Consider the following 27,951-nt stretch of genomic DNA (forward strand, 5'->3'; position numbering starts at 1 on the left):
TAAACCAAAATTTCAAATACTAATTATGCTGAAAATAAGCAACTAACTCATGTGAGTGCGGTTCAAGCTAGTAAAGCCCTGGCCATTCTTGACCAATCATGAGTATGTTGCCAAATTGTACATTTACAAATTTCCATGCAAATCCCTCACATTGGAGGCCTACTTGAACTCAGTAGTTGACCGACGATAGCTGTTACCTACAAGGACATCAAAGCAACAGTAACAAATTACAAAGACACACAGACCATGATTTGTTCAACAGTGGAAACAATGCAAGACTTTATCCTTCCATATAAGGAGTACCACTACCTGCCAATACTTGTGAACGCATCTATCCACGCAGCTGTTCTCACCAACATTTAGGTCAGCATCTTTGTACCTGCAAACATCCAAATGATTCAAAATTCTTGACACCTTAGTAGCTGTGAAATAAGTACCGACTATACACCAGTCATATTTTGGCCTGCCCCAGTTGTGTGCACGGTGATGAATTCAGCAATACCGAGCAGTTTCTAGCCCTTTCTATCTTTGCTCCTAAATATTCAGCAAGGGGAGAGATCTCAGGGCTTCTGAGCATGTTGAGAATTTCGCTGGAGGATGAGCAGGTTGACATGCAAGGTGAACAAGAAGTAGGCACTGGGCAGCAGCATGGGCCCCTTGGCCAGACAACAGCCTGCCCAGAATTTGCCTGAGGATAAGCAGGTTGGCATACAAGGCAAACAAATCGGTAGAAACATTGCCAGACCATATCTGGCAGCAGCAGCACAGAAGCCAGGCTGGACAAGAGGCTTGTGGACACACAAGTTGAGCCCACCCAACAGGATGAGTGTCACTAAACATGACTGACGTGACTTATGGAGAAACAGTGCAAGAAGCAGTGTGCATCAATAATGTGCAAGTCAACCACCAGATGGAAAAAAGGGTCTGTCATGAATCCACTCTAGCTTGATTCCAGTGAGAGTATACCATAAAAAAGCAACCCAAAAAAAAAGCATCATGACTCAAAACTGAAAAGGCAACACAAACAGCCAAAAAGAAAAAGAGCATGAAAACACATAAGCACTAGCTATATTTATTGGACAACCCAGACACAGATATGGCAAGCTCGCTTTTCAGACGAATAAGCGGGCTAGACAGTTGACATACAATACGCAATTGCTTTTGTTATCATAATACAAAAGATACCTTGGTGGTAGCGGTGGTGAGTTCTCTTTCCCCCCCCCCCCTTTCCTCTTTTTTTTTTTTTTCGGGGCCGCGCGGGGCGGGGGGGGGGGGGGGGGGGGGGGGGGGGGGGGGCAACCAGCCTGGTTTATCTGATCCTCACTATGGTGTATAGTGAGCTTGCATAACATGCTCAATTCCATCGACCTGTTATTTAAACTCTATTTAAACGTTTAGATTGTTAAAGCCTTACAAGTAGTACAAGTGATACATTCAGTTTCAGCATCAATCCAATCCAGTGGGAGGCCTAACCTGCCCACCCGGTGCGTGAACGCATTACTATGTGCGCCTAGGTATGAGTCCGTGCTACACCTCCAAAGCTCAAGGGTCCTGGATAGAAATCTTGACTTTCCCAAACCTCACAATTGACGTCCTTGTCAATTGATTTTTGAACTCTAGTGAGTGTCTTCATCCAAGTGCCCAAGTGCTACTACAAAAATGAAAAACAGGAGGTCTTAATTTTTGCTTTATAGCCATGAGCAAAATATATATATATATATATATATATATATATATATATACCTAGATGAATCCAGGAACATGCAGAAATTCACCTTTTACGAACGTGCATGTTATATACTCATGGTACCCACAAGACTATATAACTATCAACTCCACTATGCATAGTATGGACTAGATACTATGACATCCCCACTAACGTCATCAGTGCCCAATAGTGGGTGTAGAACTCTGTATCAAGATATGCTTTCACACACACACACACACATAAGAGCATATATTCACACAAAGCCCTTAGTACTAAGTTTCTGTCAAACCTCCGGAGATGCAGGGCAAACTCAGCCATAATGAAGCCTAGCACTAAGGTAAGTAGCAAATAGAAACAATTAGTACAGCAAATAAGTAGTTGATAGGGCAAATGCACTGCTTAAGATAGAAAGAATAAGCACAATATCAACCTAGATGAATCCAGGAACATGCCCAAATTCACCTTTCAGGAACGTGCATGTTATATACTCATGGTAGTCAACCCACAAGACTATAACTATCAACTCCATTATGCATAGTATGGACTAGATACTACGACATCCCCACTAACGTCATCAGAGCCCAATAGTGGGGTGCCCACTATCAAATCAATGTCAACACGTTACATGTAACTCGTGGCGGGTGCCCGGGAGACTAGGGCCTTTGACACACTTGTTGATACAATCAATGCATATTAAAACATTTAAACATGGCCATAGCCTTAACACATCCATCATCACTTTGCATAAAACAAAAGCTAGACAAAACATCCACAAATGCTGAAAATGGATCTTGCACATGTGACACCACACAGAGGCCGGAATGGGCCGACCCCCCCCTTGGAGTATTTTATTACCCAAGGAGAATAATATCATGTACAAGCTTTGAGGGCCTTACTCTCCCCACGGGAGATGCCGGATTATCCATATACAAATGCCATAACACAGCCCAAGGCTACCAAGCCGGAACATAGGCTGTAGAAATGCCGAGTGTCACCAATTGGCCGACCATTTGATCCATCTCCAATTTTTGCGTCTCGTTCACTTGAGGCCAGGCCAGTGTCTCGTGTGAAGAGGCCAGTATTTTGCTGACATGGACGGGAGCCAGACTGGTGCCACCCGTGTGTTAGCAGGATGGTGTCATATGGACGGGAGCCTTAAAGATTTGGAAACATTACCTTCTTGGGGCTGAATTTGTAGTCAAGACAGATCATCAAAGCTTGAGATACTTTCTATCTCAAACCAAGCTTTCAGAGAAGCAGATGAGAATGACAAACTTTCTTTCCATGTTTCATTTTCAGATTGTGCATACTCCAGGAAAGAAAAATGTAGTGGCCGATGCACTATCTAGGAGGCCTTATGTGGCTGCAATCTCAATGGCCTCTCATGGAGATCTATCTGCTATGAGAGATTTGTATCATTTGGATGCTGATTTTTGCCATATATGGACTGATTTGATGGCTGGTCATTCACATGCCTCTTATGTTATCAACGAGGGTTATCTCATGAAGGATAATTGCCTATGTGTGGTGAAGGATTTGCGTCCAAAGGTTATGGACGAATGTCACACTCCACCTTATGCTGGTCATAGAGGTATTATGCCTACTACTCGCATGATTCAGAGGTACTTCTTTTGGCCAAGCATGCGCAAAGACATTGAGGCTTATGTGCGTGCATGTATTACTTGCCAAAAGGTGAAATTTGATAGGCAAAAGCCTCCAGGTTTGCTTCAGCCATTGCCTATTCCCTCGCAACCTTGGGAAAGTATCACGATGGATTTTATTATGGATTTGCCTAGATCCCAGCATGGGAATGATGCTATTTGGACTATTGTGGACAGGTTTAGCAAGCAAGCTCATTTTTTGCCTGTCAAGAAAACCATTAAAGCTGATCATATGATAAAGCTTTTTCTTGCTAATATTTTCAAGCATCATGGTATGCCTAAATCCATTGTTGGGAATAGAGATCCCAAGACTACAAGCCTATTTTGGAGGGCTTTATTTGATAATATGGGTACTAAGCTTGAGTTTTCATCAGCTTATCATCCCCAAACGGATAGCCAAAGTGAAGCTGCAAATTCGGCCGTGTTGGATTTATTGAAATGTTATGTGGCAGATCAAAAGAGTGCATGGGAGAAGTATCTTCCACTTGTTGAGTTTGCCTACAACAATACGATCCATGCTTCCACAAGAAAGGCTCCGTTTGAGATTATTTATGGCAGAGTGATCTTGCCACCCATCCTTAGTACTAAGGATGAGATTTTTGCAGCTGATGAATATGTTCGTGACTTGGATGTTGCCTTTGGTCAGGTGCGGACAGCCATTGCAAGATCTCAGGATAAGCATAAAATGGCTGCGGACAAGCATAGAAGGGACATGGAAGTCAAAGAAGATGATTGGGTATTGCTGAAATTTGAGAAGGCTAGGCTTCGGAAGAGGCCAGGATGAGAAGGATCATATCCTAAGCTTTCTCCTCGCTAGTATGGACCCTTCAAAGTGATTCAGAAGATCAATGAAGTGTCCTACAAGCTTGCTTTACCTAGTCATTGGAAGATTCACAATGCCTTTCATGTGAGTCTATTTCGGAAATATGTGGGGCCAGATCCTGAGATGAGCCTGTCATAGAAGATCCACCAGAGATTGAAGAGCTTGAGGAGATCCTCCAGCCAGAACAGATTGTTTTTCACAAGGAGAGAAAGCTACCTGCAGGAAAGCTTTCCAAGAGATACCTTGTGAAATTTAAGAATTATTTGCCTATTGATGCCAAGTGGGTACATGAGGATTATTTTGCAGATTATCCGCAATTGTTGCAGGCATATCTTGAGGCTTTTCAGTTGAGGTCAACTCTTTAGAAGCCCGGGGGGATGTCACCAATTGGCCGACCATTTGGTCCATCTCCAATTTTTGCGTCTCGTTCACTTGAGGCCAGGCCAGTGTCTCGTGTGAAGAGGCCAGTATTTTGCTGACATGGACGGAAGCCAGACTGGTGCCACCCGTGTGTTAGCAGGATGGTGTCATATGGACGGGAGCTAGACCAGTGCCACCCGTGTATGACCTGGACTGTGTTCGATCCATGGGATTGTCACGCCATGGAAGAACCAGTATTCGTGCCGTGTTTTGCCTATGGGACTGTCACACCATAGGGAGACTCGTGCTTGGAACTGTGTCTTACCTATGGGACTGTCACTCCATAGGAAGACCAGGTTTTTATGCTTTTATGTCGTGCCAGTTTTGTGCCGACAGATATTTTGTACTTGTTCCATTAACGGGAGATATGTCCATGTTACTATTTGCACATGCACACATGATTTGCATGTTTGAAACTGTTTTCGCATGACATGTATTTGTGTGTTTGCCTGCTTGACGTGTTACTTACTGAGCGGGGACGCCTGCCAGTGAGTCGTGAAGTTTGCTTTGTATTCTGACAAGTTTTGGTGCATGTGAACAGGTGGTAAGTATGTCGCACTTGTTTTAATGTTTTATATTCTAACCCTTTATTTTATAAGGTTAGGTGTTCACACTTATTTAAAAGTGGACACCCCCTTTGGGCACCCACGTTGGGGCCAAGGTGGGGAGCCCCACTTTTAAGTGAGTGTGGGGGTGGGCATGGTCACCTACCCCCACTAGTTCCCCCACATGCATGCGTGGAAATCTAAAGTTAACTTCACCTTAATTTTTTTATAACAAGGGACTCTCTCCTTCAAGCGTCAACATCCATCGCTTCTATTTTTTGCGTTTGTTCATCACCCTACGCTTGCATCGTTTGCTGTTGACGGCTGAACTTTGTTCAAAGGGAGCTGTGCTACTGCACACAACAGGCGCATGCTCTCAAGAGGGGCCATCTCCTCCAACGTTGCTGACGGCTGCACACGTTTCAGGCTACGCTTCTTGCACAGAGGCGGCTGCCACCTATATTTCTGCTCTGCTACAGCCGGCTGCTAGGCCATCACCTCTTTAGGTCATAACTAAGCGGCTGTACACTGCAGCCAGGCCACTACAGCAGCACAGAGGCGGCTGCTCCTGACTACAGCGTGCTGCCTCTGCTCCTACAGGCGACAGCCTACCCTCTGGCTGCGCTGCCTATCCTTTTTGCAGGCAGCTGGGTGTGTTCTTTTCTTTCATCTTCCTTCCTACAGGTGGCTACTCCCCCAGGCGACAGTACCTGCAGGCTGCCCATTCTCTACCGGCTGCACCTCTCCAAGCCACGCATGCCCCTACAGACGGCTTGTGGCTATGCACTTGTGTTCCGGCCAGTAGAACACTGCCCTCAGGCAACTTTGTTTGGGCTCCTCCACTCTGCGGCCAGGCATCTCCTCCCTTGCAAGTGGATGTTTCTTCTCTCACAGCAGGCGGCTGTGGTCTTTTGCGGTGATTCTTGTCTTGATAGTTCTACACGAGGCAACTCTTTCTTCAACAAGGGTGGCTTCATATTCTACACAAACACCACAAGTATTGGTTTTCTATCAACCATCTACAAGTAAGTGAATTTCAGATTTCAATAAAGTATTTTATGTTTAAATTTGATAAAGGATTCATTCCGCTCGGCCAACACCCGTTCGGTGCCGGGTTGTCCAAGCTATATTGGCGAACCTCGGTCCAAAGGTGCTGAGATCGGGAGAGCCAGGCGTTAGTACGAGAGCGCCTGTTTGTGCGTGGTCTCAGAACACCAGTGAGGCGCTCTCCGCGGAGTCCAGTGAAAGCACAGGACCGTAGAGATTGGACCACACTAGTGGTCGTTCTGCTTCGAGTTTCTACATCGAAATTCGAGCCTATTTGTTTGGTGCTGTTTTCATATGTACATGGACATTATCTCGTTCTTGGAACCCATGGAGCATTGTATTTATTAAATACTCCCAATAAATATATCATATATTGAGGGGGGGGTCGGTCCATTCCGGCCCCAGTGCTGGTGTCCATCTTTCCATTTCATTTCATTTAAATTTCAAGTTGTTTTAAGTTGTCCATTTCAAATTTGTGGTTTTAAAGTTGTGCTATTAAGCGTGTGGGTGTCCAACGGAGTCTTTCCCACTTGACGGGATCGGTTTCATTGGTATCAGAGCACGGTTGTTTCCCTCTTCCTAGTGGGGAAACGAACCTATGTACTGGACATCCCGCTTTTAGCAAACTTTGAACACAATGGACAGCCAAGGCAACCCTTTGGAAGTACCAAATTCGAGGGGTCCATCTAGTGCCTCTCGTGGGTCTGATGCCCTGCGTGGTAGGCACAAGCCCCTTGAAAGGGTTATGGATAGTGAATCCAAGGGTCAACTGTCTCCAGGGAAGACAGTTATGCTTGAACAAGAGCCTGATGCTATGAGGGCTGAAATGGAACATATGAGAAAACTTTTGCAGGCTCAAGAGCAAGAGTTAAAAGTTTTTGCATGAAGATCCCCATCTGCAAAGTGCTATTGAAGCCAGGAAGGCTGATGATGCTATGGTTGATGTAACTTTTGAATCAATGGCTCGTGAAGTGGGCAAGAAACCAAGGGAGTTGGCACTTGCCTATCTCCTTCGCAAAGGTGATATCAAAGAGGGGGATGACGGAGAGCTGAAATTCAAAAATCCACCTCGTTTGAAGCATGGAGATCCCGCATCCCAGAGGCTGAAATCTTTTATGCAAAAGGAAGAGGTGACTGTCACCTCTCGTCATGCATCCTCTCCACAAGGCACAAAGCCTGATAGATATATGTATGCCAGTGCTCATGGAGGACATGAAAGTCACATGCATGGTGACAGGTCTACTTCCAGAAAAATTTTGCCTTCTGAGTTGTCTCATGGAGAGACATTGCCATATGCAGGTAAGTCACATGCATCTGAGTTTCGAATTCGTGGAGCACATGCCACCGTGCCCCATGAAGCTTCTATGACGGCCCATGGAGCCCATGCAGACAGGGCTACCCCGTTGGATAAGGGAAAAAGAAAAAGAGAAGATCATGAGCCTCATGCCAAGAAGCTCAAGGAATTCAAAGCAAGTGATAAATCTGTCAAATTTGATGCTTTTCATGGTGAACATGATGCTTCTAAGGTGTTAGCATTTGTGGCACAGTTCGACATTGCTTTTAACGATGAGGACTTTACAGAAAAGTCAAAGGTGCGCCATGCTAGCATGTTTTTAAAAGGGACTACTGCCCATTGGTGGATCACTGAAAAGATCACCAAGGATCCCATCTCTACTTGGAAGGAATTCAAAGATAGATTTTATGCTCAGTTCTTGCCACCCAATGCGGAGCAAACTCTCACTCAAAAATGGAACAGGCTGGAACAAAAGATAATGAGAGTGTGCAACAGTATGTTAACAAATTCTGGAAAGTGTTGCTGGAAGTCACTCCCTTCATGCAAATCTTAGAGGATGAAAGAAAGAGGAAGTTTCGTTCTGGACTGCAACCAGCATATAGATCGGGTATTGAATTGCACCCAAAACATATGTTGCAACAACTCACAGCTTCTGCTCTTGCTACAGAGCAATTGGTGCTCAAGATTAAGCAGGATCAAGGCGGTTCCAAGGGAAAGGACAAGGCTGTCCCAAATCAGCAAAAGGGTGGACAGCCACCTAAAAAGAACTTCCGGGAGCCCTACAAGGGTGGTAAAGCTGAAAATAACACATCTAAAGAACAGGGCCCAAGAAAGAACAAATTCGGCTTAACCCCGGAGCAAAGAGAGCAATATGCTAAGAATGGAAAATGCTTTTCTTGTGGTAGCAAAGACCACATGTTTCGGCAATGCCCAGATCGCAAATCAAAGCACGAGAACAAGCACACCAAAGCTAATGTACATGCAGTTCCTGATGTGCAAGGAAATACAGGTCATGATGCAAAAGAGCGTATGGTTTGCAAGGCTTGGGGACAAATCAAGGATCAGCCCGCACTCTTCATGTTTGATGACTGTGCAACTGACAATTTCATCTCTATGCAAATGGCAGCTCTATTGGGTATTGAGGTTGAAAGCATGGGACCTCAGATTGAAGCCGAAGCTGCATTTATTGGTAAAGAGGTGCAAGTTACCCCTTTGATTGGGAAGTTGCGCATCCATATACAGGGCTACCTTGATAATGAGCATTTCTTAGTTGCTCCACTGAATGGATGTGATGTATTGTTGGGCAAGCCGTGGCACCATAGGCTTGAGCCCCGCAAAGACTACAAGTCCAATATGATTTCTTTTATGCATAAAGGCCGCATGCATTTTATTGATGCTGGCAAAGAAGGGGATTCCATCCCAGTTGTATCACACATCCAAATTAATAAAGCAATGAAAAAGAGTCTTTCAGCATACTTGGTTTTTGTGCGTGATAGTCTTGTGCCAAATCATCAAAATGTGGATGCTATGTCTAATGATAGGCTGAATTTTCTTAATGCATTCAACGACTGTTTTGCTGACTCGTTGCCAGGTGAATTACCTCCCCAAAGGCCCGAAGATCACCGTATAGATCTTGTGCCAGGTAGTTCTCCACCTAACAAACCCGCATACCGAGTGAGTGCCGCACAACAAGAAGAAATCATGAAGCAGGTAAACGAGCTTTTAGAGAAAGGTTTGGTTCAGCCCAGTTCCTCACCTTACTGCTCTCCTGTGCTTCTTGTTCAAAAGAAGGACGGATCATTCCGTATGTGTGTGGACTATAGAGCTTTGAACAAGCTTACCATCAAGAACAGATTTCCAATTCCACGTATTGATGATATCTTGGATAAGCTTGATGGCTCAGCTTGCTTTAGCAGACTTGATTTGAAGAGTGGTTATCACCAGATACGCGTGGTGCCACAAGATGTCCATAAGACTGCATTCAGGACAGCCTTCGGATTATATGAATTCTTGGTAATGCCTTTTGGTCTCACCAATGCTCCTGCTACTTTTAATCGTATGATGGATAGGATATTCCGACCCCATCGCAAGTTTACAGGAGTCTTCTTTGATGATATCTTGGTTTTCTCCAAGAATGAGCAGGAACACAGAACTCATTTGGTCACAGTGTTCGAAGAGTTGCGGAAGCATAAACTTTTCGTCAATGCCAAGAAAAGTGAGTTTTTCCTTTCACAGATAAATTATCTGGGACATATCGTATCCAAGGATGGAGTTACAATGGATCCTGCAAAGATAGAGGCTATTCGGAATTGGCCCGAATTGCAAAACGTACATCAAGTACGTAGTTTTTTGGGATTATGTTCGTATTACAGGCGTTTCATAAGGCATTTTGCTATGATTGCCACTCCTCTACATGATCTCACAAAGAAGAAAACTGCTTTCAAATGGACTTCAAAGAAACAGGATGCTTTCTTGCAGCTCAAGCATGTGATCATATGTGGTCTAGTATTGATTGTTCCCGACTTGCACAAGTCATTCGTGGTTGAATGTGATGCTTGTGGTGATTGCATAGGAGCTGTCCTAAATCAAGAAGGGCATGCAGTTGCATACAAGAGCCGTCGTTTGCATGATGCTGAGCTTCATATGGATATCTATGAGAAAGAGCTTTTGGCTGTAATTCACGCCTTAAAGATTTGGAAACATTACCTTCTTGGGACTGAATTTGTAGTCAAGACAGATCATCAAAGCTTGAGATACTTTCTATCTCAAACCAAGCTTTCAGAGAAGCAGATGAGAATGGCAAACTTTCTTTCCATGTTTCATTTTTAGATTGTGCATACTCCAGGAAAGAAAAATGTAGTGGCCGATCCACTATCTAGGAGGCCTTAGGTGGCTGCAATCTCAGTGGCCTCTCATGGAGATCTATCTGCTATGAGAGATTTGTATCATTTGGATGCTGATTTTTGCCATATATGGACTGATTTGATGGCTGGTCATTCACATGCCTCTTATGTTATCAACGAGGGTTATCTCATGAAGGATAATTGCCTATGTGTGCTGAAGGATTTGCGTCCAAAGGTTATGGACGAATGTCACGCTCCACCTTATGCTGGTCATAGAGGTATTATGCCTACTACTCGCATGATTCAGAGGTACTTCTTTTGGCCAAGCATGCGCAAAGACATTGAGGCTTATGTGCGTGCATGTATTACTTGCCAAAAGGTGAAATTTGATAGGCAAAAGCCTCCAAGTTTGCTTCAGCCATTGCCTATTCCCTCGCAACCTTGGGAAAGTATCACGATGGATTTTATTATGGATTTGCCTAGATCCCAGCATGGGAATGATGCTATTTGGACTATTGTGGACAGGTTTAGCAAGCAAGCTCATTTTTTGCCTGTCAAGAAAACCATTAAAGCTGATCATATGGTAAAGCTTTTTCTTGCTAATATTTTCAAGCATCATGGTATGCCTAAATCCATTGTTGGGGATAGAGATCCCAGGACTACAAGCCTATTTTGGAGGGCTTTATTTGATAATATGGGTACTAAGCTTGAGTTTTCATCAGCTTATCATCCCCAAACGGATGGCCAAAGTGAAGCTGCAAATTCGGCCGTGTTGGATTTATTGAAATGTTATGTGGCAGATCAAAAGAGTGCATGGGAGAAGTATCTTCCACTTGTTGAGTTTGCCTACAACAATACGATCCATGCTTCCACAGGAAAGGCTCCGTTTGAGATTATTTATGGCAGAGTGATCTTGCCACCCATCCTTCGTACTAAGGATGAGATTTTTGCAGCTGATGAATATGTTCGTGACTTGGATGTTGCCTTTGGTCAGGTGCGGACAGCCATTGCAAGATCTCAGGATAAGCATAAAATGGCTGCGGACAAGCATAGAAGGGACATGGAAGTCAAAGAAGGTGATTGGGTATTGCTGAAATTTGAGAAGGCTAGGCTTCGGAAGAGGCCAGGACGAGAAGGATCATATCCTAAGCTTTCTCCTCGCTATTATGGACCCTTCAAGGTGATTCAGAAGATCAATGAAGTGTCCTACAGGCTTGCTTTACCTAGTCATTGGAAGATTCACAATGCCTTTCATGTGAGTCTATTTCGGAAATATGTGGGGCCAGATCCTAATGAGCCTGTCACAGAAGATCCACCAGAGATTGAAGAGCTTGAGGAGATCCTCCAGCCAGAACAGATTGTTTTTCACAAGGAGAGAAAGCTACCTGCAGGAAAGCTTTCCAGGAGATACCTTGTGAAATTTAAGAATTATTTGCCTATTGATGCCAAGTGGGTACATGAGGATTATTTTGCAGATTATCCGGAATTGTTGCAGGTATATCTTGAGGCTTTTCAGTTGAGGTCAACTCTTTAGAAGCCCGGGGGGATGTCACCAATTGGCCGACCATTTGGTCCATCTCCAATTTTTGCGTCTCGTTCAGTTGAGGCCAAGCCAGTGTCTCGTGTGAAGAGGCCAGTATTTTGCTGACATGGACGGAAGCCAGACTGGTGCCACCCGTGTTAGCAGGATGGTGTCATATGGACGGGAGCCAGACCCGTGCCACCCGTGTATGACCTGGACTGTGTTCGATCCATGGGATTGTCACGCCATGGAAGAACCAGTATTTGTGCCGTGTTTTGCCTATGGGACTGTCACACCATACGGAGACTCGTGCCTGGAACTGTGTCTTACCTATGGGACTGTCACTCCATAGGAAGACCAGGTTTTTATGCTTTTATGTCGTGCCAGTTTTGTGCCGACAGATATTTTGTACTTGTTCCATGAACGGGAGATATGTCCATGTTACTATTTGCACATGCACACATGATTTGCATGTTTGAAACTGTTTTTGCATGACATGTATTTGTGTGTTTGCCTGCTTGACGTGTTACTTACTGAGCGGGGACGCCTGCCAGTGAGTCGTGAAGTCTGCTTTGTATTCTGACAAGTTTTGGTGCATGTGAACAGGTGGTAAGTATGTCGCACTTGTTGTTTTAATGTTTTATATTCTAACCCTTTATTTTATAAGGTTAGGTGTTCACACTTATTTAAAAGTGGGCACCCACTTTGGGGCCAAGGTGGGGAGCCCCACTTTTAAGTGAGTGTGGGGGTGGGCATGGTCACCTACCCCCACTAGTTCCCCCACATGCATGCGTGGAAATCTAAAGTTAACTTCACCTTAATTTTTTTATAACAAGGGACTCTCTCCTTCAAGCGTCAACATCCATCGCTTCTATTTTTTGCGTTTGTTCATCACCCTACGCTTGCATCGTTTGCTGTTGACGGCTGAACTTTGTTCAAAGGGAGCTGTGCTACTGCACACAACAGGCGCATGCTCTCAAGAGGGGCCATCTCCTCCAACGTTGCTGACGGCTGCACACGTTTCAGGCTACGCTTCTTGCACAGAGGCGGCTGCCACCTATATTTCTGCTCTGCTACAGTCGGCTGCTAGGCCATCACCTCTTTAGGTCATAACTAAGCGGCTGTACACTGCAGCCAAGCCACTACAGCAGCACAGAGGCGGCTACTCCTGACTACAGCGTGCTGCCTCTGCTCCTACAGGCGACAGCCTACCCTCTGGCTGCGCTGCCTATCCTTTTTGCAGGCAGCTGGGTGTGTTCTTTTCTTTCATCTTCCTTCCTACAGGTGGCTACTCCCCCAGGCGACAGTACCTGCAGGCTGCCCATTCTCTACCGGCTGCAGCCACGCATGCCCCTACAGACGGCTTGTGGCTATGCACTTGTGTTCCGGCCAGTAGAACACTGCCCTCAGGCAACTTTGTTTGGGCTCCTCCACTCTGCGGCCAAGCATCTCCTCCCTTGCAAGTGGATGTTTCTTCTCTCACAGCACTTTGCCAACTCTTGGTATCTGCTCAATTCCAAATGTAATGATGCGAACAGAATTTCCATTGGAGTCGGGCCAAAAATAGCAACTCTCCTAAATTTTAGGAGTGTGGTCCTTTGTATTCTAGGATAATCGCCCATTCCCAAAGCTTGTACTTTCCAAATATTTAGACATCCTAGAGTCCACCAAACTCCTTTCATACTGGGAAATGTCCAGGCTGGTGACATTATAACTATGCATATTTTGTATTTTTGATCTATATTGGCCCAGACTTGTATTCAAGCCCCTGCTTGAGAGTCCCCCGAACCCCCAATGTGCAAGGTACCAAACTGTTGCGTTGGTCCACGCGACTCCTCTCTTAGTCACATGTAGATGTCTTCTAGACAAGGCAACACTTGCCTTGAGTTGCGAATTACCACACCGCTACATTGGCCTTCACGAGTGCCTTCCTTTTAAGCTAATTGTTGATATAGTTCAGCAACAGTGTAGCACCCTATTGGCTCCCGAGTCCTATATGTTCTGGGCTTTCTTGCCATCGCAATCCCAAGAGTTCCCAATGATTTTCCAAGTCGTCGAGGAGATCGACCTCATTGATTGTCATGAACTTTATCCGCTTGGCCTTCCATCACGCCATTCTAATCATCTGCCATTCCAGTCTTAGTTGACGATGTTGTTGAGGACAAAGTTTTACTCATCAAGCCAAGCCCTGGCTATCTTGACACCAAGATAAGCTTTGCATTTTCTTTGCCATTGATTCAACTTGGAGAGGGCATCCCCTGGACACGCAGCACCTTGTAACCCCCGTCATCCAAGAGGCCTAATGTGCCCACCCGGTGCGTAAGTGCATTACTATGTGCACGCCTAAGTATGAGTCTGTGCTACACCTCCAAAGCCCCCAAGGGTCCTCGATAGAAATCCCAACTTTCCCAAACCTCACAATTGACATCCCCGATTTTCGAACTCAAGTGAGTGTCTTCATACAAGTGCCTAAGTGCTCCTACGAAAATGAAAAACAGGTCTTAACTTTTTTTGCTTTATAGTCATGAGAAAAATCAATGTCTAACCCACTGCAGCTACGCATATTTTGTGTTTTTTTTATCTTTATTGGCTTGGACTTGTATACAAGCCCCTACTTTAAGAGTCCCCCGAATCCCCAATGTGCATGGCACCAAATTGCTACATTTGTCCTCAAGACTCCTGTCTGAGTCACATGTAGATAACTCCTAGATAATGAAGCACTTGCCTTGAGTTGAGAATTACCACACCACTATGTTGGCCTTCACGAGAGCCTTCCTTGAATCCTGATTGTTGATGTAGCTTAGCAACAGGGTAGCGCCTCGTTGGCACCCGAGGCTTGTATGCTCTAGCCTTCTTGCCGTCACAATACCAAGAGATTCCAATGATTTTCCAGTCGTCGAGGAGATCGACTTCATTGACTATCATGAACTTTATCTCCTTGGCCTTCTATCCAATCTTTATTGTCGATGTTGTTGAGGACAAGGTTTTACACGTCAAGCCAAGCCCTAGCTATCTTGACACCAAGATAAGCTTTGCATGTTCTTTGCCATTGATTCCTTGAATCTTTGGGTTGGTGTTGACCCATTTGCACTATGGTGCGAAATTCTTCTTAGACATAATTGCCAACCTTGCTGACACCAACTCGGCTTGCAATGGTTCATGTCCCTTCTACCTTCTACAACCTTGTTTAGGTTTCTTGCTTGAGCCTGCTCCAAGGTTGCTGCCGTACGTACGTACGGATCCGTACAGTACGGTACAATCGTACGGTGCGGTATAGTACCGTACTGTACGGATCCGTACGCAATCATTTAAAAAAAATAAAAATAAGTGGCGTGTGTGGCGAGGCGCGTGTTCAGGCGATTGTAGATAAGCGACCACGTTGCATTTAATTTTGGGCATTTTGTGGGTACTTGCAAAATCGAGTGTCCTGTGTGTACCTGCAAAACTTTGCAGAGCAAATTTCCTCGCTCTCTCCCCCGCCCAGACTTCATCATGCCGCGCGCGACGCAAGACTAACCCGAACTGGGCAATCCACACCAATGTCCTGAGGGTTGTTAACACCCCTTCTCAGCAAGGGTCAAGTACTCGGCTATGGGCATGCAAGTATTGCGGGGAGCAGTACACTAGCACCATAACTCGCGTCATCAAGCACATGACACGTATCGGGTGCACCAATCAATGTGGTCCATGTGATAAAATACCACAAGCTTTGAGGGACCAATTGATTGCGGAGAATTGTCCTGCAATGGGTGGTGCAAGCAGTGTTAGAGGTGGTGAAAGTACGCAAGATGCTCTCCATGATGCTTTTATTGGAGATGTTACAGGTTCAGGTACACTAGATGAGGGTGAAAGTCTTTTGGCTTCAACCCAATCCACCACAGGCAGGAAGAGGGCACGTATTGCCGATGATGAGGACCTCCTGCCACAAGATGCGAAAGGTACAAGGGAGGCATCAAAGCAATCCACTCTGCATTCTTGTATCTCATCACAAGCTTGGGTGAAGGAGCGGCAAAGGGTGGCATAAATGGAGATTTGTCGTACTCTTATTGAGTGTAATATATCCTTCAATGTGTTAAGGACAGACCAATGGAAAAGAATGGTGAAAGCAATTGCGCAGGTAGGGCCTATTGAGACGTGGACAAGTCTTGAGTATACGAAGATGCGTACATCCATGTTGGATGAGCAGAAGGCCTTGATAGACAAGGCACTCACTCCTGTGAAAGCAGGTTGGCAGGAGTTTGGATGCACTATTATTTCAGATGGGTGGGCAGACATTCGCAAGAGGCACATAATCAATATCCTTGTGTCATCTTGCTTGGGCACCTATTTCTTGCGTGCCGTGGATGCAGGGAGAGCAGGAGACAGGATCACAGGGGAGTTCATTTATGGCCACATTCGACAGGCTATCCTTGAGGTTGGGGAGGACAATGTTGTGCAAGTGGTGACCGACAACGCCTCTAACTGCAAGGCAATGGGTCAAATGGTCGAGGCAGAGTTTCCACATATAGTGTGGACTCCATGTGCTGCCCATTGTCTTGATTTACTTATAGAAGACATTGGGAAGCTTGTTTGGGTCGCAACCCATTGTTGCAGATGCTGTAAAGATCACCACCTTCTTCCGCAAGAAGCATCAGGCTCTTGCCATCTTTCGGAGCCATATCCCTTTGGATATGGTGAGACCCTCCAAGACCAAGTTTGCCTACATATTCTTGGTCTTGGATAGGCTCTACAAGATAAGAGATTCACTATCATCAACACTTGTGGATCCAAGGTGGCGACAGATGCATCATTCAGAGGATGAGCGTACAAAATACTTGCAGAGGCGGATCCTGGATGATGATTTTTAGCAGCAAGTTCATAGCCTTTTAATTGCACTTAAGCCCGTGTATGTCCTTCTCCGACTTACAGACATGGAGGGCTCAACTTTGGGACTGGTCTTTCATTTGTTTATGCAAATGAAAGACCATGTTGCTCAGTGCTCCATGATGACTGCTCAACGGTAAGCAATAGTTCTAATTTCTTCCTCTTTCTTTGATTTTTATGACTTCTCGATTCTCGATTCTCATGACATGTCAGGACTGACATGTGTACACTATACCCTAAGACGTGTATTTTCAATCTCTCATTTTCAGCCGAGGTGAGATCTTGGACATTGTAGACAAACAGTGGACATTCATGAGCCATCCCATCCATGCGATGGCTGCCATGCTCCATCCTCTCTACAGGTCGCCAGAGCTATGGAATAATACTGCTTTGAGCATGAAGCAGTCAGAGCATGTTAGAAGGATGTTCTCAGAGGAGGAGCAACTTCAGATCGATAGAGAGTTCACCACATACATGAGTGGTATTGGTGCTTCATTTGCGAGACCTGTGTCATTGAGGAAGGAAGCCATGAAATTCCCTTTGACATGGTGGCACTCTTATGGAAGGGTTGGTCTTCCAAACCTTTCACGCTTTGCTCTTTGTGTTCTCTCTCAGGTAACTTGTAATTAATCTCTAAAGTATAGTCCTCGGAAGTGAAGCTTGATGTTTTAGCATTAAAAGATTTACAAATTTGCTCGCATTGCACTCATTTTTGCACAGGATTGCTCAGCTGGAGCATGTGAGCGGAACTGGAGCTCATACTCTCTTATACACACCAAGATTCGAAATTGCCTTAGTACAGAGAAGTTGGTGTACTGCAGAGCTAACATGAGGCTCGTGCGACGCTACCATGCTTTGGGGTCATCGAAGCAACTATAAATTGGACTCAAGAAGAATTTACAAGTAGAAATTTTTTTCTAGTTCAATGAATATCCAATATGCAATTTGTGGCATGTTTAAACAAGTTGATCCAACACTACTCAAATTGGTAGATGAACCCAGCCCCGAGCTTGTGGATCGGCAGATTAGAGATGAGCAAGATGAGATTTTGAGAGCTTTACATAGAGAGCTTGAGAGTGTGGATCGTTGTGTGACCCGCTCACGTGCACGATCTCTCAGCATTACTCTACGCCAGGCAACTCCAGATCCAGGTTCTGCAAGACGAGAGAGCATTCGTAGGGGAAAGCTTCTAGTTTGTCGCACACAGCAGAGGCGTGCAAATGAGGCTGTCCAACTCATTCACACTCAAATTCCCGAGACACATGACGAGGATGCACTGGAGCTTGTTGTTGCTGAGCCAGAGTTCGATAAAGAGGGCAATGGTATCAATGATGGAGGCATGCTCTCTTGAGAGACTCATCATCTTCATCTGATGATGAGATTTGAGACTCTTGCGTCTAGAGTCTAGACAACTGTAGTGTTTCATTGTTTCGCTTTTTGCACTTGTGGACCAGGACATGTGCTGTAGACATGATATTTATACTCTCTTTTATCATCTATGACTTTCATGGTTCTTGCTTATATCACTATCATTGTTGACATGAGGTATTGTGTAATGGGCTTGGTAACTGATTTAAACTTTAAGTAATGAGATTCAATCTTTATTTTAAGTATTTTGGTTGCTATGTCTACAAAATATTCAGGTTTCTAGGACTATCTACAAATGGTACGTACTGTTTACGTACCCTAAAATTTGTTCCGTCAACATGTCGGCCTCTACATGATCTCTGACCTTTGGAAACTTCAACCTTGTATACATGTGAGCCTTGATGCTCAAATCTGTGTTGTGCCCATTGTGCTTGTGAACCTCCATGCTCGAATGTAGAAGTTGAGGACACGTGAACCTTAGTAGGCTAATCCCAAGTTACATTTTTGAGTTATCTTCGAGCTTTGGGTTGTTGTCATTGCATCTTGTTTGCCCTCTGCGGCTAAGTATAGATGCTTCCATCAAAAGCCATTGCCTGACTATCAACCTATTGAGGATCTATATACCTAGATGAATCCAAGAACATGCCCAAATTCACCTTACAAGAAAGTGCAATTTATAACCTCATGATAGTCATGCACAAGAAAATAAACCATCAAGTCCATCATGCATAGTATGCACAAGATAATACAACATCCAAGTGTCCGATAGTGGGTGTAGAACTTGGTAATCATAATATGCTCCCAGACACAACACCCACACATGCACACACACACACATAAGAGCATGCATTCATACAAAGGTCTGTATATTGAAGCCTAGCACTAAGGATTATAACAAATAGAAAGAATTATTACAACAAAAAGGTAGTTGATAGGATCTCCCTCGTCGTCAACACACAATGTCGGTAGGTGGCTCCATTTCCTTTCTTCTACTAATACATGTTCCCATATGTTCTTGAAATGAAAATGGTGGCTCCATTTTGCCACAAGGCTCATCGTGGCCTTTGCAGACATGCAGACACATTGCCGCTCAGTATTCTCCAAGGTGAAAAGATACGTAGTGTACAGCACGCTATCAGTACGTACGGAACGTACTTCTGTACGGAACAAATTTTAAGGTACGTAAACAGTACGTACCATTTGTAAACAGTCCTAGAAACCTGAATATTTTATAGACATAGCAACCAAAATACTTAAAATAAACAGTGAACCTCATTACTTAAAGTTTAAATCAGTTACCAAGCCCATTACACAATACCTCATGTCATAGTGATATAAGCAAGAACCATGAAAGTCATAGATGATAAAAGAGAGTACAAATATCATGTCTACAGCACATGTCTTGGTCCACAAGTGCAAAAAGCAAAACAATGAAACACTACAGTTGTCTAGACTCTAGACGCAAGAGTCTCAAATCTCATCATCAGATGAACATGATGAGTCTTCTGAAGAGAGCATGCCTCCATCATTGATACCATTGCCCTCTTCATCGAACTCTGGCTCAGCAACAACAAGCTCCAGTGCATCCTTGTCATGTGCCTCGAGAATCTGAGTGTGAATGAGTTGGACAACCTCATTTGCACACCTCTGCTGGGTGCGACGAGTTGGAAGCTTTCCCCTGCGAGTGCTCTCTCGTCTCGCAGAGCCTGGATCTGGAGCTGCCTGGCATAAAGGAATGCTGAGAGATCGTGCACGTGAGCGGGTCACACAACGATCCACGCTCTCAAGCTCTCTATGTAAAGCTCTCAAAATCTCATCTTGCTCATCTCTAATCTGCCGATCCACAAGCTCTGGGCTGGGTTCATCTACCAATTTGAGTAGAGTGTTGGATCAACCTGTTTAAACATGCCACAAATTGCATATTCGATATTCATTGAACTAGAAATAATTTTCTACTTCTAAGTTCTTCTTGAGTCCAATTTATACCTGCTTCGGTGACCCCAAAGCATGGTAGCTTCGCACGAGCCTCATGTTAGCTCTGCAGTACACCAACTTCTCTAATTGAGAAGTACTAAGGCGATTCCGAATCTTGGTGTGTATAAGAGAGTATGAGCTCCAATTCCGCTCACATGCTCTAGCTCAGCAATCCGGTGTAAAAATGAGTGCAATGCGAGCAAATTTGTAAATCTTTTAATGCTAAAACATCAGGCTTCACTTCCGAAGACTATACTTTAGAGATTAATTACAAGTTACCTGAGAGAGAACACAAAGAGCAAAGCGTGAAAGGTTTGGAAGACCAACCCTTCCATAAGAGTGCCACCATGTCAAAGGGAATTTCATGGCTTCCTTCCTCAATGACACAGGTCTCGCAAATGAAGCACCAATACCACTCATGTATGTGGTGAACTCTATCGATCTGAAGTTGCTCCTCCTCTGAGAACATCCTTCTAACATGCTCTGACTGCTTCATGCTCAAAGCAGTATTATTCCATAGCTCTGGCGACCTGTAGAGAGGATGGAGCATGGCAGCCATCGCATGGATGGGATGGCTCATGAATGTCCACTGTTTGTCTACAATGTCCAAGATCTCACCTCGGCTGAAAATGAGAGATTGAAAATACATGTCTTAGGTTACACATGTCAGTCCTGACATGTCATGAGAATCGAGAATCGAGAAGTCATAAAAATCAAAGAAAGAGGAAGAAATTAGAACTATTGCTTACCGTTGAGCAGTCATCATGGACCACTGAGCAACATGGTCTTTCATTTGCATAAACAAATGAAAGACCAGCCCCAAAGTTGAGCCCTCCATGTCTGTAAGTCGGAGAAGGACATACGAGCTTAAGTGCATCTGAAAGGCTATGAACTTGCTGCCAAAAATCATCATCCAAGATCCGCCTTTGCAAGTATTTTGTACGCTCATCCTCTGAATGATGCATCTATCGCCACCTTGGATCCACAACTGTTGATGATAGTAAATCTCTTATCTTGTAGAGCCTATCCAAGACCAAGAATATACAGGCAAACCTGGTCTTGGAGGGTCTCACCATATCCAAAGGGCTATGGGTCCGAAAGATGGCAAGAGCCTGATGCTTCTTGCGGAAGAAGGTGGTGATCTTTACAGCATCTACAACAATGGGCTGCACCCAAACAAGCTTCCCATTGTCTTCCATAAGTAAATCAAGACAATGGGCAGCACATGGAGTCCACACTATATGTGGAAACTCTGCCTCGACCATTTGACCCATTGCCTTGCAGTTAGAGGCGTTGTCGATCACCACCTGCACAACATTGTCCTCCCCAACCTCAAGGATAGCCTGTCGAATGTGGCCATAAATGAACTCCCCTGTGATCCTGTCTCCTGCTCTCCCTGCATCCACGGCACGCAAGAAATAGGTGCCCAAGCAAGATGACACAAGGATATTGATTATGTGCCTCTTGCGAATGTCTGCCCACGCATCTGAAAGCTCATCAATTAGTGCTGCTTCTCCTTGAGGCATCAAACCAACATGCAACCTTCTGCATGTCTTTTGCACTTTCGGGGGCATTGTCACATGGGCCAACCCCTTGGCCTGTTAGACGCAAGATATGTGCCCTTATGTGCAAAAGGCCTCCATTCCATTGATGGGGGCAATATTTGCACTTGCATGTGAACATACCCCTGCCAAGAGACTTAACGATGGTCACATGCTCCCATTCTAATCCTTAACGTCTGCCCATTTCTCAAAATTCCTAGGGCCTGCAATTTGCAAACTTACAAGAAAAAGAAAAATCCATGAGATTCAAGGCCTTTGTAAATATTACACCATGTGTACACTGTACATACTACATAGATGATACATGAAACTTGAAAGTTGATAGTACATACAGGCTGCAGGCTACACCTTGGGACCTATCACCTATGTACTCCCGAGTCCCTACACTGTAGGGAGGCTACAACATGAGCACACTGGTGACTGTACAGCATTGAACTTTTGAAGTGCAGCATTCTAATACAGGTACTGTGGTAGATACTACATAGTACAAAGTTCAAACTAGTAGTAAGTACTATATAGTATAGTCTAGAGTCTAGACTCTGCAGTGCAAGCTGTATTGTACAGGCTTACAAGTTACAACACTGTGGGGTTAGGGTTTCGAAAAGCATTGGATACTTGTAAGTTGTAGGCATTGGGCAAGTACAGTCTAGAGTCTAGACTCTAGAGAAACAGAAATACCTGGGTCCTATAGGCTGGCCGCTGTACAGTGTACGTACTAAGATGTAGGCTGGCTGCCGGTTGCTAACGTTGAACCTTGAAAGTTTCAAACTTCGAAGTGCGGTCGGGAGTCGAGACTTGACGACAGCTTGCAGGCGCACTCGAACTTCCAGGCAGCACTCTTCGAATTTCCAAAACCGTGAGGCATACGGTATTTTGATTAAAAAAACATTAAAGTCGGGACTCGGCGCTTTCAAACCTTAGAAAACACCAAAAAAAAGGCAAAAAAAAAGTCACGTATGAAACACAAGTTTCATACGTGTATGGTACAAACGTTTGCAAACGTTTGCTTCCACAAGCAAACGCGTATGTTATGAACTAGGCCAACATGCATCCGGTAAACAACAAGTAGTGCATTTGGAGTCTTCAAGAGCCTTAATGATTCATTTGAAGACCACATGACTCTTCCAAGAACCAATATGACTCGTCCATAAGCTCCCATAGTCGTAACTTATATATATATACCTAGATAAATCAAGGAACATGCCCAAATTCACCTTATAAGAATGTGCAATTTATAACCTCATGGTAGTCATCCCATAGTCGTAACTTATATATATATACCTAGATAAATCAAGGAACATGCCCAAATTCACCTTATAAGAATGTGCAATTTATAACTTGTCCATAAGCCCATTTGGTTGTTCCAAGAGCCCACCTACCTATTCCATGAGTCCACTTGGCTGCTTTATGAGTCCATAAAATGGTTGCCCAATGAGTGATTTCCATGCCCAATGGCTGATTTGAATGCCTAGTGGCTGAATTATGTGCCGAATGGCTAACTTCAATGCCCAAAAGTTGTTCAACGGCTGATTTCCATTACCAATGCTCGCCCGTTGGCTGATGTCCATGCCAAAAACTCCAAATTTGCTTCCTACTCATATTGAGCAGAATTTACCTTCTTTTTCCTTGCTTGGACATAGGCCAAAACAGCCCTAAACATCTCCAAAACATCATACCTTATAAGGCAGCTCCAAACAGCTTGGGCGGCAGCACATGGAACCCAAGGCAGTAGTAGGGAATGAAGAGATGGCCATACAGCTGAGAATGGCTCCAATCATGACGAAGGAAGGCTTCTCTTGACAAAACAATGGAGAGGAGCATCGCCTCCTGAAAAGGATTTGAATGATAAGGGAGAAACATGTGGAAACGTTGATCACCTTTATCTATGCAGTCCATGAAATTAAGCCATTATAGATGTGTCAAGTGGTGTCCACCCTCATGTGTTAACACTACAATTAATGAAGGGTACGTATTCTATGGGCTGTCCACACTCCATTTAAATACATACTGCCCTGCTTATCAATTGCCGGCTCTGTTTATAACTTGTTCGCCCTTATTTAACCTACCATCTAGACATGAACAATAAAACCTCAAAAGATTGAAAATGGACCTTGCATTATTATGTAACACCCATGAAACTACACATGCCAAGCCTAAAACAAGTTCAAGCATGCACCCACGACAGTTCTCATGGCACCCCAAACAAGACCTGTAGAAGAGCTGATCCTTGTCCATGCAGCCATCAATGTATTTATGCCAAGTGGTGAGGTGTCCACACTCGAATTAATGAAGGGCACATATTCTATAGGCTGTCCACACTCCATTTAACCCCAAGGTGCCCCACTCGTTGATTGCCCGCCATGTTTAGAAAACTTGTCTGACCTTCTTCAAGAGTAATGGGTACCTCCCTTGTACACATTAGCTAAGAAACCTTGTAAAAATAAGTGTTTTGCACTAGCATAAGTGTGTCGTATTGCCGTACAACTGATGTTCTCTCTCCCATACCTGCTACGGGAGATTCTTGTGTGCTGCACCTACTGTTGAAAGCCAGTATACAACCGTTCCCTCACCTAGTGTAGTTGCACACATCAGCCCTGTACCTTTGCACTGGTATACAACAGGTTGGCAAGATCATTAACTTATTGCACAGAAAGGGGTTGTGCTAGTCATACAAAACTGCATAGTTTGGAGGCTCAGCAACTTCCGCCAAGTTCACCAGAAGGGGATGTCACGTGCATCCCACACTTGGATGCTGGGACACCCCAATGCTTGTACTAGAAACTCCCAAGTAATATACCATTACTTGGGGGGGGGGGATTCTGGTCCGGTGTGGTGTCTATAACTCATTATGTTGTTTCTTGTTGTATTGTGAATGTATGAATGGTTTATCATTTCATCTTATTCCTTGTTTATTAGTTGATTTTAATTCCCTAAACCCCTGGCTAGGTTACATGACATGTCACGCCTCAAACAAGTTTACGCACACACCCCCACGAGGATTCCAACATCTCCAACCCAATCCCATAGACATTCACAGGCATTGAAATCCAAGAAATGTCCACACATGAACAAGTTCACGCGTGCATGTCATTCCCAGGCAAACAAACTCAATGTAGAAGCATCGTTGACTAGACAATCTCTCCTCTTCCAAGACTTTACTAATCCAAACACACAAGTCTCTTCCGCGCATAAATCCCATCGTGGCAGGTCAAACCCAGCTTGGATACCTATCCAGGCACAAGTCAACACCAATGTCTCTCCCATGGGTCATCCATTTGTGGAATACCAAACCAATCCATAGGTTAATCCCAACGTGCATATACCTCTTCAAACACGGATTGTCCCCATCGTCTCTTCCATGGGTCACCATGCACGTTGGGATTAACCTATGGATTGTCCCCATCGTCTCTTCCATGGGTCACCCCTAGCATGAAAAACCAACACCAATCCACTCCATTTAAATATGAAAGACCCTAGTTATTCACAAAAACTTAACCCCCATTCAAATAAAGCAAATATCAAAAGAAAAGTGATAGAACCTACATACTTCTTTTCAATGCATTTTTCAAAACATGAATGTGTCAACCTGCATCATTGCCAAAATTATTATACTGTTAATACCAACAAGCAGTCAAATTTGAGTTGTTTTTTTCTCTCTCTAGGCTCTTCTTTGAAGATATAAACAGCTTGTAATCGAGAAAGAAATAGAGAAATACTTGTTGAAGAGCTCAACTCTATATTCCATCTCTTGTTGTGCCATCCCAACCATCTATCGATACATCACAAACATATGGTCATTCTGTGGAATCCATAAGCTGAAAACCCTGCTTTCATGAATGGTACTGCTGTCCCCCCCTCTATCCCAGTAAATAGCTAATGTGCGCAAAGATATAAACTCCTTGGTCACTCAGCCAAGGATTCTGATGTCCTTTGCGTAAATCAATTTAGTATCTTTTGGTGACCCTTTGCTCATATGCGAACAAAAGGCGTATCATGATGCATGCGATTCGGAGCAATGCAGGATCTGTATGACTAGTTTCTTGACATGCATTTATGTTAGGGGGTTTACACACATAATCCGGAAATCGCGGGGTGTCCAGGGAGATGGACGTCTGCTTCCATGAACTTGGGCAGGGGAGATGCCCCCCATTTTTCCTGGATTTTACAAGTGTGTAAAACCCCTTAGCATTCAAGAAATAAGGCACAGACACTAGTGTTCCATGCAAATAGGGAACAGCGAACTCTTCATATTAACCACTTAAAACGTGCATAAATACACCAAGCTACTGCAAAGTTGACCAAAGGAAACTAAAAAACCCAATACCATGATCATAAACATTTGCTTAGCCAAGAAAAAGAGATGAAAACTCACCTCGTCGGTCTCCTTCCTTGCCATCTCTGGTGCCTTGGCACCTGCACACACACGTACAGAAATTTGGAAACGATGAAACGAGGACAGCATAAAAAGATACCTCCTCAGCCCAAAATGCCTTGCGATGGTTTGGAGACAATTTACCCTGTTTGCTCGACATACAAGTATCTTCACCTTCGTGCCAACGGTCGGCCAAAACCCCAGGTTGTAAGTTACTTTTGAGCGAGGCCACACTTTTAGGGTTACAACTTGCCCTAAAAGAGGCCAAGAGGGGGAACTTTTCAATGAGATTGATTACCTAAAGGGGAACCCTTAAGGGGCAACATAAGGTTGATTACCAAATTGTTTATTCATATTACATTGTTTGTTCAAATAAAACCTGAGCATCTTGAACAATATGAAACTTACTTGGCCTAAATCCATGTGAATTAAAACCAGCAAAAGCAAACCGAAGTGCAATGCTCACGTGTTGTTACATAGTTTGTTCAAATAAAACGTGAGCATCTTGAACAATATGAAACTTCCTTGGCCGAAATCCATGTGAATTAAAACCAACAAAAGCAAACTGAAATGCAATGCTCGTATGTTGTTATTGTGCACACACTCTAAATTATTTTGTAGATACATAGCACTACAACTCTCCATAAGGTGTATCATGTAAAAGGATATAGTATGAGGTGTAGGGAGGCAACACTCACAAGAAGAAGAATCTTTCACATTATAGTGTGAAGTAGAGATGGAGAACGATGCTATATCACTATTGTGATATACTACATGGTTGTAAGCTCCACACTACTAAGCTTTGGTAAGGGAGTTTTGGAGTTGCACTTTGGGTGCTACATCGCCATTGCATCTAAGGGGGAGGACAAGTGGGTGGCGATAATATAAGGATTGGCTATTTTTAGCTTAATCTTTTGGAAGAAAGGAAGATATTGACTCAATGTGTGAGGTCTCGCGAGGTAGATTGCTACTATCATTGCCCACTGCTAGTCATAAGAGCAGACACTATCTTTAGCTTGATCTTTTGGAAAAAAGGGAGGTAGTGACTCTGCAAGGTGTGAGGTCTCACAAGGTAGATGGCTAACTTGAAATTTTTGGGACGGGGAGTTGTATGTCGATAGAGCATTAATTAATAAAATAGAACTAGAGTGTGGATGGGCTATAGTGGAACTCTCTAAATAACCTTTATAGACTAGTTTAACCTTGGATGGTCTATGTTGGGTTGGATGAATATGATGATTTCATGTCAACCTGACATGGGATCTAAATTTCTAGGGAGATAGAAATTGAATGAATTGCAAGAAATTGATTTAAATTCAACAATTCATCAAACATCACATGACCATGATTAAAATATTCAAAAACAAATGAAAATACTAAGCTCACAAAGATTCAGCTCCAAGATTGGGTGCAATCATCCGCCCTCATGTGTGTATGGCCTATTTTTCCCTAAATTTTACTATATCTTGTTTGAGATGAGGCCAAAAGAATTCCCTAGATACTAGTTGTAAGGTAGTTGAAACACTTCGATGACCCATGTATGGTGGTTGATGCATTTCCTCCAGTATGAATTGTCTAAAAGGTTGTGTGATACACAATCTTTTTCGGAAGAAAAGATAACCATCATGGCATGAGTAATCACCAATAGGGTTCCAATTATTGTTTCTAAGTTTAGTCCAAATTTCAAAAAAAAATTGGGTCTGTATCATATGATTCTCTCATATAACTAAATGGTTAACTTTGAATAACATAAATGCTGTGAATATTGGGATGTCTACTTAAAGCATCGGCCATAACATTTTCTTTGCCTAGTTGATGTTGAAACATGGTTTGAAAACTTTGGATAAATGAAGCCCATTTGATATGTCGATCATAAATCAATGGTTGAGTCAACAAATGACGAATGCTTTGTTGGTCTATCTTAATAAAGAATTCAAATCCCATTAAAT

At 43.9% G+C, this 27,951-nt stretch overlaps 1 protein-coding gene across 2 annotated transcripts; it reads right to left on the reverse strand.

Moving 5' to 3' along the window:
• Positions 1-26,302, reverse strand: TIM10 (Tim10/DDP family zinc finger protein). Of its 2 annotated transcripts, XM_086819798.1 has the most exons (6): positions 26,147-26,299; positions 26,003-26,043; positions 25,347-25,399; positions 25,178-25,216; positions 310-379; positions 1-197 (listed from the first exon to the last, which is right to left on the reverse strand). In XM_086819798.1, exons 1-6 carry the CDS (start codon positions 26,160-26,162, stop codon positions 147-149), a joined length of 270 nt encoding a protein of 89 aa, XP_086675924.1. In that variant the 5' UTR covers positions 26,163-26,299; the 3' UTR covers positions 1-146. The 2 variants fall into 2 exon arrangements, with proteins under 2 accessions (XP_086675924.1, XP_086675925.1); XM_086819799.1 differs by lacking the exon at positions 25,178-25,216 and having other exon boundaries at positions 26,147-26,302.
• Between the last annotated feature and the right edge of the window lie 1,649 nt (positions 26,303-27,951).

The sequence above is a fragment of the Cibotium barometz genome, chromosome 25 (assembly GCF_041138505.1).
Source record: "Cibotium barometz isolate CiBa-2024 chromosome 25, ASM4113850v1, whole genome shotgun sequence".
In the NCBI taxonomy this organism is placed as follows: domain Eukaryota; kingdom Viridiplantae; phylum Streptophyta; class Polypodiopsida; order Cyatheales; family Cibotiaceae; genus Cibotium; species Cibotium barometz.

Bases quoted from the DNA above. Each gene is read 5' to 3' on its own strand.
- TIM10 (XM_086819798.1), bottom strand. The intron at 25,400-26,002 runs GTGAGTTTTCAT...ATGTATCGATAG, and splicing joins CAAGGAAGGAGACCGACGAG to ATGGTTGGGATGGCACAACA. The intron at 25,217-25,346 runs GTATTTCTCTAT...GCAATGATGCAG, and splicing joins AGAGTTGAGCTCTTCAACAA to GTTGACACATTCATGTTTTG.